The sequence below is a fragment of the Polypterus senegalus genome, chromosome 18 (genome assembly GCF_016835505.1).
Source record: "Polypterus senegalus isolate Bchr_013 chromosome 18, ASM1683550v1, whole genome shotgun sequence".
In the NCBI taxonomy this organism is placed as follows: domain Eukaryota; kingdom Metazoa; phylum Chordata; class Cladistia; order Polypteriformes; family Polypteridae; genus Polypterus; species Polypterus senegalus.
The window spans coordinates 92031969-92049030 of NC_053171.1; the positions used below are offsets into that span (position 1 = coordinate 92031969).

General features: G+C 38.3%; 1 protein-coding gene across 2 annotated transcripts in view; it reads left to right on the top strand.

The window, feature by feature from the left end:
• sptlc2a (serine palmitoyltransferase, long chain base subunit 2a) overlaps positions 1–17062 on the top strand; it is an 87628-nt gene that overhangs the window by 13016 nt on the left and 57550 nt on the right. For both annotated transcript variants that reach the window (XR_005631232.1, XM_039741172.1), the window contains exon 3: positions 13235–13389. Coding sequence is in view for 1 of the 2 variants with exons in the window: in XM_039741172.1 (XP_039597106.1) it covers positions 13235–13389 (155 nt within the window). In the remaining variant the exon portion in view is untranslated. The remainder of the gene's footprint in view (positions 1–13234; positions 13390–17062) is intronic.

Below are 17062 nucleotides of genomic sequence, written 5' to 3' on the forward strand. Positions count from 1 at the left end.
GCATGAATAACATGTACAGTATTTTAAATGCTTGTCTTAGTGGCATCATTGCCAAAGCAAGCATATTTATCTGTCTATTATTAAAGCCTTACAATATCTACATACTTCTGATATATCACCTTTGTCCATATATTCAATCTCTTTTTGCTGTTCCATTATTTGACTGAGTAATAATTTCCGTTTGTGCTAATGAGATCTTTACCTCCTTTTTTTTTATTTGCTACTTTCGAATTTTACTACTTTAATATTCTTTAACTTGCTCTGCATGTGTATCGCGCCAACATTTTTTTTGAACCTTTCGAATTCCACTGCTTTCATAATCTCTGACCTGCTCTGCATGTGTATCGTGCCAACGTTTTTGAACGTCTTTATGAAGTCTTTTATTTCTGATCCCGATTGAACCTACGTGGTTTTCAATACCTCTTGGTCCGGGCTGATTGTTACTTTCCTAGTTTTCACAATTTGCACATAGATTATTATTGTTCTTTTTTGTTTTTGTTTTTTTTTTTTTTTGCCTTCTTTCCTCTCCAATGCTTTTGGGTCTCTTTTCGACGTGATGCTCTTTCTTCTTGGCTTAGTCGTTGACGTGCCATCTAGAACTTCTTTAAGAGCTGAGAGCACATGAAGTGTGTCTGCCAAAAACATTCCAACAACTGAGAGGTTAGAAGTCCATGAGCTTGTTTTAAATTGGTTGATCTCACGGGACATCAAAGTGTCTTTCCGAGAAGGTCACGTCTCGATCCAAGATTTTTTTTATATAATAGAAAGATATTCAGCTACTGGTTACAGTTTCTCTTCCATAATAACAAAAAAGAAAAATATATAAACATACTTTTTTTTTTTATTTTATTTATACTGCACTGGTGTCTTAACATGTAAGGCAGAAATTAAGACACCTTCAAGCATTATAACACAGGATATCTTCACTGGTTTCGAAAGTAATCAGTTATTTTGGAACATTTTCAAACATAATTAAACTAGTTTCACTAAACAGTCTGTCACTTTTGATGATAGTCCCTCTTCCTTAAAAGCAGTTTTGTACTCTTTGGAGTGAACATGAATACTAAGATGCACATGCCAGCTGTCCTGATCACAGATCTGGCTTCCTACTAGTAATGTCCTAGTTGAAAAGCTGGGTGGTTATTAAAAAAAATATATACAACAAAGCACTCATTTAAAATACACCATATTTTAACTAACATATGTATTGCCAGTCCCACATCAGATTCCACAAATATTATGGGTGTGGGGGCACCTTGTTTTAATGCAATGGCATTTACTTTACAAAACATGTATATCATCTTATGAATAATATTATTATAAAATAATCAGACATTACTTGAATCTCCATGTAGACACCCTTCAACTAAACTGTTAGCCAAATGTATTCCCCTATTGGACATTTAAAATAATCTTGAATTAGTTGAAATTAAAGATACAGTGTGAAGACTTGTGTCTTTCTGTAATTCTACAGGTTACACATCCTCAGTTGCTTACATGTAACAGTCGCATTAGTCAGTTTTTGAAAATGTGTCTTTACACTTCCTCCTCAGACAAAAACAAAGTGTTTTAAAATGACTGAATGATTGGAACATTAAAAGAAACAGCCATCATTACTGAAAATGGCACTAATGAGATTCATATAGTGCAGCTTATGGAGATATTCACGTTAGCTGCTTTGTGCACAAGTTCACTTTGGTATCCAGGCTGCTCTGAATATTCCAACAATGGTACGGTTGCTTGGCCGGATAAGGTGTGTTGCAGACTTTTTCCACCATAGCAGCACAGCTAGCCACGCACTTAATGAGAAGCAACATTTATTGGACCAACACACAAACTTGTGATTGATGCGGTCACGTGATGAAATATTCATTGGAAATACTAGAAATGGAACAACAGCCAGCGACTTTTTTAATGTAGTGACGTTTCATTGTCACATAGGAATCTGCTGCCCTGGACATTCATTCAGCTGTCACAAGTTAGGGCTGCTCTCCCTGCTGACCTGAGAGAAGTGGCAATGCTTTGCTTAACATCTTAATAAAGCCTAAGTATAATAACTTCACTTGTTTGCTTTCTTGTTGGTATAGCATACCGCAGTTCAAAAACCTGCATCATTTGTGGAAAGTCCTCGTTTTCAGCAATGTTGTAGGGTCTCATGTCTTTACAGATGAAAACTGCTATTGATTCTGTTATTTATTGGGAATAAGGTAAATTAAATGGAAGTTTGGCAGTACCTACCATCTCAAGTGTGAATTGTTTATGCTCTACTTGACTGAGATTATGCTTATGGGTGATGTTAGGATAATAATTTCTAAAATTTTTTGTGTTAAAATACTTAACTCTTGAAAGCGTACATACAGCTTTACTTTAATTCAGTTGATCTTTACCAACGCACCGTATGAATCCATAGGAAGTCCACATCTCCCATTTAAGTGTTGAAGGTGCTGATTAGATAGTAAAGTGCTATTTCCGTAGAAAGCCTTAACAGGCACATTAGCGACATCTACTGGATCAGACACCAAAAACGAAGCTAAGCAAAAATCTACATATAGTAAGTAATTGAGCAGGATAGATATTCATAAGATTGATCTTGAGACTTGGAGAATTAATATCAAATTGTCTAAATGAAAAATAATGAATAATCTGAAAATCAATACTTTTAGCCAGGCTTAATATTGTTGTACAGAAAGTTAAATTTGAAAAATAAATATGTTGTTTGGATGTATACCATTTACTGTATTTAAGCTTCTAGTTAATCAAGATAAAGATATTAAGTATTTTAATTATACCAAGCCTTCAAAGAACAGTTCAATGTGGCATGTCGAAGAACGAACTTTCAGGTGTAGTCCACTCGTTTCCCTTGGCACCCTTAAGGAGATGTTCTCCACAAAATTTGGTTACTGAGATTCCCTTTTTTGCAAGTCATACTTATTCAAGCAAAAGTCAGATCATGTTTTTGGCAGAACTTGTTACAGGCATTCTTATGAGTCTAGACCAGGGTTGCCCACACTTTTTCGGCTTGTGAGCTGCTTTTAAAATGACCAGATCAAAATGATCTACCTACATTAAAAATTATTTATTTATATATATGTAAAAAAAATATATATATATATATATATATATATATATATATATATAATGTCGCAAAAGGCTCGGGGCAAGACCCAGCCGGGACGCCTGGAAGGACCAGGAGGTGGCATGTATATTCTCTGGGCCACGAGGGGGCAACCACCCTGGATCGGGAGAGGACCATGGGAGTGGAGCAAGGAGGCTCAAGCCCATTGGGGCCAGGGGGAGCCCCGAGTCTCAAAGGGCCCGGGAAGCATCTACTTAAGCCATACCTGGGAACATGGAGGATAATCCTTCCAGGGACACCCGGAGTGCTTCCGAGTGTTTGCCTGACACTTCCGCCACACCAGGAAGTGTCATCAGATGGAGCACCTGGAGCATATCCGAGTAAGAATAAAAGGACCCACCTTCCTACAGTCTGGGAGCTAGAGTCGGGAGCGGGAGTGGGACGAAGCTTCCGTGGAGAGAGGAAAGGTGGTCCATGGACATTTGAAGAGAGGCCTGGAGTAAAGGTGGTTAGTGCTGGGAAGCACTGTGTACTGTGTGGGATTGTAAATAAAAGTGAGGTTTATAAAGATGTGCTCTCAGTCTGGTTGTGATCGGGCATGTCTCACTATATATATATATATATATATTATCTATCTATCTATCTATCTATCTATCTAGAAGATAGATAGATAGATAGATATATATATAGATAGATAGATAGATAGATAGATAGATAGATATATATATATATATATATATATATATATATATATATATATATATATATATATATATATATATATATATATATATATATATATATATATATATATATATATATATATATATATATACATTTATAACTGAATCCTACTTACGTACATATATACGGCCATAGCCTGCAGCTTGGTCGCTGTGTGAGGCGGAGTTGCGTCACCCATACTCACACCTCCCACATAATTGAGTGCCTGCCCATATAAGGCCGTCCATCAGCAGCAATCCAGTAGACATGCTGCCGCTAAATATTCACAGGCAAATCAAAAAGTTAATACCGGGAATGCCTGTTAAACATCTTAGATTCACGAGTAGCGATTTGGGTGGTGAGATGTCTATCGAGGTGATCAGACAAATACAATATTCGCAAGATACAAGTTTAATGAGAAGACGCAAGGTATAAATGAGACTTTTGATCACTTTGTAACGGAGTTAAAATTGCTGGTGAAGGACTGTGCTTATGCAAACGAAGATGAGATGGTCAGGGATAGAATATTGTTTGGCACAACAATCTTTTAAGTGCCGGGTCTGAGCTAACATTAAATAAAGCTGTGGACATCGCAAGATCACACGAGATAGCACAAGCACAGCTGAGAACCTTTGATGCATGTACTCCAAGCGGCTCACGTGAACTGACTGTGAACGCAGTACGCAGACAACAAGCAAGAGCTCCAAAGAGCGCTGAACGAATAACGCATTACACAATTGAGAAGGCAGCAAAAGAATATGAAGCGAGTGACGCATACAAGCATATTTATAAGTGCAGCTACTGCGGAAACAAAGCACACGGTGGAAAAAGTCAATGTCCGGCTAAAGGAAGACAGTGCAAAAAATGTGGTAAATTGAACCACTTCGCTAAAGTTTTCAGGACTGGGAAAGGTAAACCCGTGCATGCAGTGTGTGATGTCTCAGATAAAGAGGAAGACGAACTGTTTATTGATGCAGTAGGAAAGGAACAACCCTCTGAAGCTTAACAAGCCTTTGTAGACATATCAATATACAAAGCTTAAGTTTAAATTAAGTTCATAGACACGCTGCCACTAAATATTCGCAGGCAAATCCACAACTTAATACCGGGAATGCCTGTTAAACATCTTAGATACACGAGTACCAATTTGGGTAGTGAACACTTTGACAACGGTTGACAAACACGGAATGTAACTTGCACACAACACAACACATCCTCCAAATACGAACCTGATTGAAACAAATAATGATAATCAAATCCTTGATGACAGCAACACTCATAACAGTGACAAAACAATTACATTGACAATCATGTTACATTATTTTTAAAATGTTTCCTTTTCTTTTTCATAACTTCTTTAAAACACTACTACTTCTCCGCTGCAAAGCGCGGGTATTTTGCTAGTGTGTGTGTGTATATATGTATACAGTATATGTATATGTTCATTTCCAATTGTCCTTCAAAGCTTGCCCCATTTACACTTATAGGTCCTTAAGTGTGTCCTTAAGAGAAAAAGTGTAGCTTGAAAATTAGGGATGCAAGCTTTGATCACATTTCACACTCGATAATCAACTCACTTTGTGAAGAATAATAACTGTTAATGGTTAAATACAGAAACCCTGCTTATTTACATAGAACATAATGCAAGAGCACATTTCCTCAGAAATGTTTTATTTATATCTTAATTAAACATTTTTTCATATTTTTTAAGTAAAAATTTATCACATTTCTACTGTTTCCTACTGAAAATAATTATTTTTGGAATTAATGTTTTAGAAAGGGGTACATATATTGACATGCTTGAGAGTTAAGTATGTATAGAGTCTTAATTGTCAGGTCAAGGTGTTGAAAGCATCCCTGGCAAGATCAGTTTTCTGGGTGTAATCAGATAGCCACTCGTCACAGTTAAGATACATATTACACTGGCCATTGAATGTGACTTGTAGTCTTCAATAAAACATGTAACTGAGGTCTGGTTCACACTGAGTGAATTAGTAGCTGCAATGTTTTACTATCATGAATACACACTATAACTTTTGAATAGTAACTAGACAATGTTGTCAGCTGTATGCTTTGCTGTAACATTTTTTATCTGTGTTAGTACTAATTTTTATCTGTTAGTCAACACATAGGTAGTAGCACATTACTTTTTATTAAATTCTCACTTGTTGATACAGTCCTTAAGTCTGTGGTGAGTGCGATTGTATTGAATGGCTTTTCAGTTCTTCCATATTCTCAATAAAGTGGATTAAGATAATTTATTAGCTGCCAAAACCTTTGTTGGCAACCATGAGTATTAGTACCATGTGTTTTTCTGTCATTATATAAACTTGGTGTATGATCTTCTTAGACTTCCCGTCAGTAGTTTTCCATTGCTAATGCTACTTATATGATAATTTAAATCTTGTAGGGAAAAAGAAAATGCAAAAAATTTTGGGAAAGACAACACAGAATGAGACCCCTTTCCATGTAGGCTGGGTGTGCATTGGGTGTCATAAAAAGGGGTAAATACAATACACAAAACAGAACCCAAGTAATCCTTTCTACAGATCTAGATTACCAGTCAATCATTGTCACCTCAGAAATACAATACAATAGTACAAACTACTTTGTTCTTGTACAGCTCTCCTCTCAACTCTCAAGGCAAAATGAATAGATTATACCATTTATTGACTACAGAACTACCACATATGAGGATACAGATTTGTTCAGATATATCAAAACAAAATAGAAAAGAATTAATATAAATCAAAAACAATATCAGCTAATTGCAGAACCATGTTCAGATTGTTGACAAGGAATCAGACAAGCTAGACACACTCAGAGTCCTGGAGACATCAGCCAACTAGCCACCTCCCTATACTGGCCTGTTCTACAGCTAAGCCCGTGCTGAGCTGGCCAATCTGAATGAAAGGACCCTTCTGCCTAATGATTCCAGTGATCCTTTATCTGAGATGACTTTTCCATAGGCAGGTAAACAACTTGGCAGTGGAGCAGTGGCATAAAGTGCCACATGAGGATACCTACAAAGAGAAACAGAACAGGGGAGGGTTAGTAACCGTTTATAACTATCATATTACTTATATTTTAATACTAATGACTAACAACAGGTAAGTTGTTTACCTGCCTATGGAAAAGTCATCTCCGATAAAGAAACAGTAGAATAATTGGCTGGCCCAGCACTGACTTAGCTGTAGAATGGCCAGTAGATATACAGCTTGTGTATTTCCACACGGCATTGCAGAACTATTCAACTAAAACGGCAAGAGGTCCAGTGAGTCAATTCTCCTCTCCTACTGAGGTCCAAACAATTGGATATCTTCAAATACAGTTCATCCTTTATTCTAGTCTAAAGACATCAATTTAGTTAACAGCTTTATTGAATAAAGTATAAAATGTTATCAGTCTTGCAGTAACATGTTTTTAGCATTTTATAAGTAATACTTAACAAAACAATTTTGAATAATGTCCTCTTCTGCCCTCCAGGTTGCTTTAGTACAATACAAAATCATTCATAAACTCAATCAGGGATAAATACAATGCCTGTGTTGGACAAACATACAATGAACGAAAAACAAAGCACAGTAAACTCTGTATCTCTAAATTTACAATATAATACATTAGTTTCAGTCCATAATAATATAACATCCTCAAAAGAAAACTAATTAAAGTGTTCTTTTGGGCTGAACTGAGCTTAACAATGACTTTAACACAAACCTCTTAGCTTAAAGAAATCACAGATCACATTTACATCCATTGTCTATGCGTCCCTCAATCAGTGGGAGAAATTGGCTTTAGCCTTTTCTGCTAGCATTTTGAACCTTGAGATGAATGGGGTCAGCACCATTCTCAAACAGACATTTAAATGTTCAATGCTCATTTTTGAACTGTGTTTAGTTTTAATAATTTTATCTGTTGACAATGCTGATTTACAGCTGTATGTGGAGCCAAACATGGTAGAGGTGTGTGCCGATACTTTGGTAAGCCCGGGGAAAACAGTATCAGGTACAGTCTGTAGCCAGACGGTGGCAAGGTCACAAACTCCATACTGCTCTCTCAACATCAAATTTGTTTGCAGATCAATAAGTTCCATCTGTAGATATCCAGTATCAACCCACTTCTAGATCTGTTTAGCTCCCTGTGAAAATTTGATGACATTTTTGACCAGAAAGGTGGAGCTGTTCCGCAAGGCTAAAGTTATCAAAACAGTCACTGAAGTTTGTAATCAGTTTTTGCATGAACATAACATGATATAATATAAACCGCTCTGTCACCCTGAATTTGTTTCATGGCTGGAAAGTGTGTACAGTTCTGTTGGAGATCCATTTGGAAAATGTCCAACATCCTCTGAAAAGACTGCACGGCTGCTACCAGATCACAAACAGTTGTTCTTGCTCATTTAAGTTTGATGTCATGTCAGCCAGGAAGGCCATAATATCTTATTTTATTCATCTTCCAAAAGCTGAGTAAACTGTCTGGTTTTATGATTGTTCTGTTGTGCCATGAACATTTTTATTTAATTTACATAGATAGATAGATATTTAGATACTTTATTAATCCCAAGGGGAAATTCACATACTCCAGCAGCAGCATACTGATAAAGAACAATATTAAATGAAAGAGTGATAACAATGCAGGTATAATAGACAATAACTTTGTATAATGTTAACGTTTACCCCCCCGGGTGGAACTGAAGCGTCGCATAGTGTGGGGTAGGAACGATCTCCTCAGTCTGCCAGTGGAGCAAAAGTGGAGTGAAGCTGCTTCTCTGTCTGGAGATGATTCTGTTCAGTGGATGCAGTGGATTCTCCATGACTGACAGGAGTCTGCTCAGCTCCTGTCTCTCTGCCACGGATGTCAAACTGTCCAGCTCCATGCCTACAATAGAGTTGCCTTCCTCACCAGTTTGTCCAGGCGTGAGGCGTCCCTCTTCTTTATGCTGCCTCCCCAGTATACCACCATGTAGAAGAGGGTGCTCGCCACAACCGTCTGATAGAACATCTGCAGCATCTTATTGCAGATGTTGAAAGACGCCAGCCTTCCACGGAAGCATAGTCGGCTCTGTCCTCTCTTGCACAGAGCATCAGTATTGACAGTCCAGTCCAGTTTATCATCCAGCTGCACTCCCAGGTATTTATAGATCTGCACCCTCTGCACAGTCACCTCTGATGATCACGGGGTCCGTGAAGGGCCTGGGCCTACTAAAATCCACCACCAGCTCCTTGGTTTTGCTGGTGTTCAGGTGTAGGTGGTTTGAGTCGCACCATTTAACAAAGTCCTTGATTAGGTTCCTATACTCCTCCTCCTGCCCACTCCTGATGCAGCCCACGATAGCAGTGTCGTCAGCGAACTTCAGCATTTCTAATTGCCCAAAAGCACCCTTCCTTTGCTCAGCCATCAAACATTGCAGTGCAGCAGTAGGTCATTTAAATTTGCATCAGCTTCTGTAAGGGATTCTCGTAGCAGGTGATACTGATGGTATGAGGATTCCTAAAGAAGATTGATAAGTTTAATCACTGTATTCATAACCTCTGCATACTCTTCTAAAAGAGTGGGGCACAGAACAGACTAATGGATAATACAGTGATACAGCAGGGAAAATAAGTATCAAATGTGTCAACGTTTTTCTCAGTAAATATATTTCTAATAGGGTTATTGACATGAGTTTTATACCAGATGTTGGTAACAACCCAAGTGATCCACACATACAAAGAAATCAATTGCTGCTATGCTGTGAGGGAATAAGAGAAGACCCATGTAGATCACTTGTATTGAACTTTGAGCTCATTTATTTTCAGTGTCTTTCCCTCCGACTGCAGCAGTTAAGTTTCATGGAAGTGTCTTTGTCTAGTTTTGTAATGACATTTAATATTTCCAATGTTGACAACTCTTAACAGATTCCAAGCAAATGAGGCACACCAGCCACATTGAGCTCATTTTAGGAAAAATAAATGCAGACTTTTCTGTCCAGTCATTTTGGAAGATTCTGTTTTCACTGTCTACTTCTTTGATTTTTGCTAATGCCGTCTTTTTCCAGTCATTTAAAATTACATATGCCCGTGTGCCAGTCTTCTCGTGTATCTACCTGAATGTAGCGTACGTAGAAATTTATAGTCCTATAAGACTTGGAGGGCTCTACTGAGCTGTCCTCGTAGTGCCTTTTAAACCCTCTCTTTCATGACAAAATAATAATAATCATAATAATAAATAAATAAAGATTTTTTTTTTTTTTCTCTCTCCATTATGTCAAAAGGGTTCGCGGTCCATATAGAAACCTCTTGTGGATTTGGACCCAAGTATGCCAGTTGGTGACATCTGCAGTATCGCATAGTTCACAGCATATTCTCCACTAAATCCCTAGAAACTTTCCCAAAATGAGTTATGCTTAACATCCTTTTTCATTGAAGGTGTCTGATCTCTTTTCTGATGTAAATGATATTATATGTAACTTAAATACTACCCTCATGGGCCAGTTTAAATAAGCAAGTCTGTATCGGCTTTTCAATGCAGAAATCCAATTAAATTTCCCAGTGTAAATGTACATTGAGGGCTGTTACACTGTGTTCATTGTTGTCTCCTGCCTTACAACTAGTGGCGCCAGGGTAGGTTCAGGGTTCAGGGATCCTATTACACAGAATTTGATTTAGTGACTTTTAGACTATTATGTTTTATTTTAGTGTAATAATGCAAGTTAGTGAAACAACCGATAACATCTCAGTTGCAGATACAAACTTTTGCAACTTTTTATCTGGCAGAGCCTGCAGAGATGTCATGTTATTTTGATTTACACAAATGTTATCTGTTTTTTTGTTTTGTTAGTGAAGGTCTTATGCATAGGGATGCTCCTATCAGGTTTTTATAAGGGCTGATACCGATCACTAATTTCATGCTGCTGTATCAGCTGATTTGGATACCAATTTTTTTTCTTTATTTCTTTAAAAATCTTTTAAATTAAGCTTCTGCATAACCAGATGTGGAGAATACTTTTGTTCTAAATTAAAGTGTTAACTTTGATATGTTTATAATTAATTAAACAGTATACCATACATGTTACCTGTTCATTTTTATTAACATAATAATGCTCTTTGGGCTTATCATTCAGTAAACATAAAAATACTAAAATAAATAAAATTCCCTTAAAATACATACTTTTTAACTAATAAAATTTGTAGAGAAAATATTCATAATACAAACGGCATTAAAGAAAATAAAATGCTTCTTAGAACTACAAGCTGTAATTGTTTAACTTCTTTTGTAATGTACTTATCTGAAACAAAGCTTAATTTAAAGAAGTAGTTTCCACCATTTGTCTAACAAAAATATATATTCTTAGATAGTGATTCAATCAATTGATATTCGCAGTTAAACACTGTTTAAATATAAATATCCATCCATCCATTCATTGTCCATGGCTTATCTGAGATCGGGTTGCAGGAGCTGGAGCCTGAGCAGGGAAGTCCAGACCTCCCTCTCCCCTGCCACCTCCTCCAGCTCCTCTGGGAGGACCCTGAGGTGTACCCAGGCCAGCCAGGAGATATAATCCCTCCATCGTGTACTGAGTCTGCCGTGTGGCCTTCTCCCAGTGGGACATGCCCGGAACACCCCACCAGGAAGGCATCCAGGTGCCATCCTGACCAGATGCCTAAACCACCTCATCTGACTCCTCTCAATGCGGAGGAGCAGTGACTCTACTCCGAGTCTTTCCCGGATAACTGAACTCCTCACCCTATCTCTAAGGGAAAGTCCAGCCACCCTATGGAGAAAACTCATACTGGCCGCTTGTATCCACGATCTTGCTGTTTCGGTCACTACCCAAAGCTCGTGGCCATAGGTGAGGGTAGAAACGTAGATCGACTGGTAAATTGACAGCCTCGCCTTTTGGCTCAGCTCTCTCTTCGCCATGACAGACTCCGTCTGTCAACCTCCAGCTCCATTCTTCCCTCACTCGTGAACAAGACCCCGAGATACTTGAACTCCTCCACTTGAGGAAGTAATGTGTTCCCAACCCGGAGAGAGCATTCCACCCTTGGATTTAGAGGTGCTGACTCTCATCCCCACCGTTTCACAGTCGGCTGCAAACTGCTCCAGTGAGAGCCGGAGGTCACTGTCTGATGACGCCAACAGAACCACGTCATCTGCAAATAGAAGAGACGAGATTCTGAGGTCACTGAACCAGACCCCCTCCACTCCTTGGCTGCGCCTAGAAGTTTTGTTCATAAAACTTATGAACAGAATTGGTGACAAAGGGCAGCCCTGGCGGAGTCCAACCTCAACAGGAAACCAGTCCGACTTATTACTGGCAATGTGGACCAAGCTCCTGCTCCTCCTGTACATGGACTGAATGGCCCGTAACAATGAGCCTTGTACCCCATACTGTTGGAGCACACCCCACAGGATGCTTCGAGGGACACGGTCGAATGCCTTCTCCAAATCCACAAAACACATGTGGACTGGTTGGGCAAACTCCCAAGCCCCCTCCAGGATCCTGGCCAGGGTGTAGAGCTGGTCCAGTGTTCCATGGCCGGGACGGAATCCGCATTGTTCCTCTTGAATCTGAGATTCAAATATAAATACATTTATAGGTTTTAATCACTAATTGCACTACATATTTTTGCTGTTAAAATATACATGTATTATGTAGTTTTTTGTTGTTTTTTTTCCCAGTATACCAGCTAGTCATTCCTTACCATGTTTACTGTTTGACACACTAGTAATCAACACAGTACAAACCTTTTATCAAATGGTCATAAAGTGTTTATCAAGAAGATAAAAGGCTAACATGCTTAACAGGTTTACAAGTAAAACAGACAAATTTTGCTGTTAAGCTAAATAGCCTATTGCTTACTAAACAGAAATGTCAAGTTCTTATCTCTTTTTGTTATTGAAAATATTATCTGCTGTATTTAACACCAATGTTGCTCACTTCCAAATTCAGACAAGCAGTCTTCATTTTACTTAAAAGGCAAAATAAAAAGGCTAAATTCATTAAAGCAGAACAATTCCTTTTTTGTTAGTTTATTGCATTACTTTCATTATTGTAAAGGCTAGTATACCGAACTTTTCACTCTCTGTCATAAAGTTTGCCTTATTTCTGTCTGTTTATAGGAAGTTCCCAAAAAAAAAGTGTGCTTGGTGCAACTAAATTACCATATTTCTTAGAAAAGCAGATGCTGAAAACAAAAGAAAATTGTGATCAGCCAATTTACTAATCACTGATCATGTCTTCTTTATTGAAAATCGACCAATTTAGATTGATGGCCTATTAATCAGAGCCTCACTACTACTTGTGACTAAAGTCATAACTGCAAAGTACAATAGCCACTTTTTCTGATACTGTGCAGCAGAAGTGAATGGGTATGTATGTGTGTTTGTATGTATATATGTGTGTGTATATGCACAATGTATTTTTCATTCCTAAACTTTTTTTCACCCTAGGAATTTGTCCCACTTTATCAAGATTTTGAGAACTTTTACACAAGAAATTTGTATATGCGCATTCGAGACAGCTGGAACAGACCAATCTGCAGTGTTCCTGGAGCAAAGTTTGACATTTTGGAAAGGGTATCCTATGACTACAATTGGACCTTTAAGTGAGTAAATTTATGTTTTGAAGGCAAGAGTGAATTATATATATTGGTATATTAGCACAAGTGACACAATCGATATTCCTTTAATTCTTTTCAGTTTAGAAAATACAGAGTTACATTAATTTATTACCTCTTGTTCACAATAAGATGACATAAAGAAAATGTTTTTCCACTGAGACATTTTTGTATACAGTATTTACTATACATATATACCGAATGTAGTTAAAATGATTTGACTTACCTTGGATATATTTTTTAGTCTAAAAGCAAGTACTGTCCTAGACACATGCTGAAATATTATATCTGAATCTGTGCCTAATATAAGCATAACCTAAATAAGTAAATGACCAGTGAAGCAGAATAAAAATGTAAAACATTTTTGGGAACAAGAATATTTTTGAAAAGCATTATTGAATAAAACCACTAATGTAAAATATTGTAAAAGTACAAACCACAGTAGAAATAATTAACTGAACTATATTTTAAATAAATTATATACGTATATGTACATAATACACACATGTATGGGGTGTGATCAAAAAGTATGGTGAATGTTGATGCAGAGCACCATCTAAGAGCAACGCAAAGCAATTCAATGCTGGTTCTGACATGGCCATCCCAGAGCCTAGTTAGTGAGGAGTTTGAACTTCGTTGATACTGTCAGTTGTTTGTGATCCACTGTTGAGTTCAAGTGTTTTTTTCAAGTTTGTCGTTAATAATTGGAATATCGAGCAATGCATTACCATGAAATTTTGTTTCAAATTGCAAAAAGCTCAGGAAACCCATCAGATGTTAAAATCGGTTTATGATGACACTGCACCGACAATTAAGACTGTTTACAAGTGGTTTGATCAATTAAGACTGTTTTACAAGTGGTTTGATCGATTTCATAATGGATCTGACTCGGTTGAACACAAGAAAAGATCAGGATGTCCTTCAACATCAATAATGGAGAAAAATGTTGAAATGATTTTATTCTTCATCATGACAATCCTCCTTTTCACACATCCCTTATAGTACGACAATTTCTGTCAAATAAAAACATTACACTGTGTCTGCATCCACCTTATTTGCTGCATCTGGCACCGTGCGACTTCTGGCTGTTCCCTAAATTTAAAATGACAATGAAAGGCAAATGATTTCAATCCACTGAGGACATCCAGGCAGCCACGACAGCCCAACTAAAGACACACTTGAAAGAAAACTTCCAGAACTGCTTTGCAAAATGGCAGGAGTGCATTCAAAGTGGAGGAAGAGAATATTTTGAAGGTGACTAGTAGTTGTAAATCTTTTACTGCAACAAAACATTTCTTTTTTAAAACATTCACCATATTTTTGATCACACCTTGTATAATTAATTCAGAACATTTTTGTGTATATACACTCACCTAAAGGATTATTAGGTACACCATACTAATACGGTGTTTGACCCCATTTCGCCTTCAGAACTGCTTTAATTCTACGTGGCATTGATTCAACAAGGTGCTGAAAGCATTCTTTAGAAATGTTGGCCCATATTGATAGGATAGCATCTTGTAGTTGATGGAGATTTGTGGGATGCACATCCAGGGCACGAAGCTCCCATTCCACCACATCCCAAAGATGCTCTATTGGGTTGAGATCTGGTGACTGTGGGGGACATTTTAGTACAGTGAACTCATTGTCATGTTCAAGAAACCAATTTGAAATGATTCAAGCTTTGTGTCATGGTGCATTATCCTGCTGGAAGTAGCCATCAGAGGATGGGTACATGGTGGTCATGAAGTGATGGACATGGTCAGAAACAATGCTCAGGTAGCGCGTGGCATTTAAACGATGCCCAATTGGCACTAAGGGGCCTAAAGTGTGCCAAGAAAACATCCCCCACACCATTACACCACCACCAGCAGCCTGCACAGTGGTAACAAGGCATGATGGATCCATGTTCTCATTCTGTTTACGCCAAATTCTGACTACCATTTGAATGTATCAACAGAAATCGAGACTCATCAGACCAGGCGACATTTTTCCAGTCTTCAACTGTCCAATTTTGGTGAGCTCGTGCAAATCGTAGCCTCTTTTTCCTATTTGTAGTGGAGATGAGTGGTACCCGGTGGGGTCTTCTGCTGTTGTAGCCCATCCGCCTCAAGGTTGTGCGTGTTGTGGCTTCACAAATGCTTTGCTGCATACCTCGGTTGTAACGAGTGTTTATTTCAGTCAAAGTTGCTCTTCTATCAGCTTGAATCTGTCGGCCCATTCTCCTCTGACCTCTAGCATCAACAAGGCATTTTCGCCCACGGGACTGCTGCATACTGGATGTTTTTCCCTGTTCATACCATTCTTTGTAAACCCTAGAAATGGTTGTGCATGAAAATCCCAGTAACTGAGCAGATTGTGAAATACTCAGACCGGCCCGTCTGGCACCAACAACCATGCCACGCTCCAAATTGCTTAAATCACTTTTCTTTCCCATTCTGACATTCAGTTTGGAGTTCAGGAGATTGTCTTGACCAGGACCACACCCCTAAATGCATTGAAGCAACTGCCATGTGATTGGTTGATTAGATAATTGCATTAATAAGAAATTGAACATGTGTTCCTAATAATCCTTTAGGTGAGTGATATATATATATATATATATATATATATATATATATATATATATATATACTAATAAAAGGCAAAGCCCTCACTCACTCACTCACTCACTCACTCACTGACTCACTCACTCACTCACTCACTCACTGACTCATCACTAATTCTCCAACTTCCCGTGTGGGTGGAAGGCTGAAATTTGGCAGGTTGATTCCTTACAGCTTCCTTACAAAAGTTGGACAGGTTTTATATCGAAATTCTACGCGTAATGGTCATAACTGGAAGCAGTTTTCTCCATTTACTGTAATGGAGATGAGCTTCAACGCCGGGGCGGAGTTTCGTGTGACATCATCACGCCTCCCACGTAATCACGCAGTACATAGAAAACCAGGAAGACCTCAAAAAGCGCTCAAGAAAACATGCATTATATAATTGAGAAGGCAGTGAAACAATAAGAAGCGAGTTCTGCTACTTCGGAAACAAAGCACGATGTAAACCTACACTTTAAATTAAGTTCATAGACAGGCTGCGCTGGCGTTTGTAATTTAGTGCCTGCCCATATAAGGCCATCCGTCAGCGGCAATCCAATAGCAAACTGCCACGGGTAAATATTCACGGGTGAAGGACTGTGCTTATGGAGAGGAAGATGAGATGGTCAGGGTGGTGTTTGACACAAACTCAGCGAAACTGCCAGAGAAAGTTTTAAGTGCCAGGACTAAGGTAACATTAAATAAAGCTATGGACATAGCACGAGATGGCACCAGCACAGCTGGGAACCTTCGATGCAAGTACACCGAGTGGCTCACGTGAACTGATGCAGTGCACAGATAAAAGCAACAGTTCCAAAAGGCTGAACAAAACCGAATTACACAATTGAAAAGGCAGCAAAAATATGAAGCGTCTGATAAGCATATTCATAAATGCAGCTACTGTGGAAACAAAGCACACGGTGGAAAAAGTGAATGTCCGCTAAAGGAAGACAGCGTAAAAAAAACCCGTGCATGCAGTTTGTCACATCACAGATAAAAGGAAGACGAGCTGTTTATTGATGCAGTAAGGAACTAATCGATGAATGAAACCTCTTATCTTTACAACGATTGAC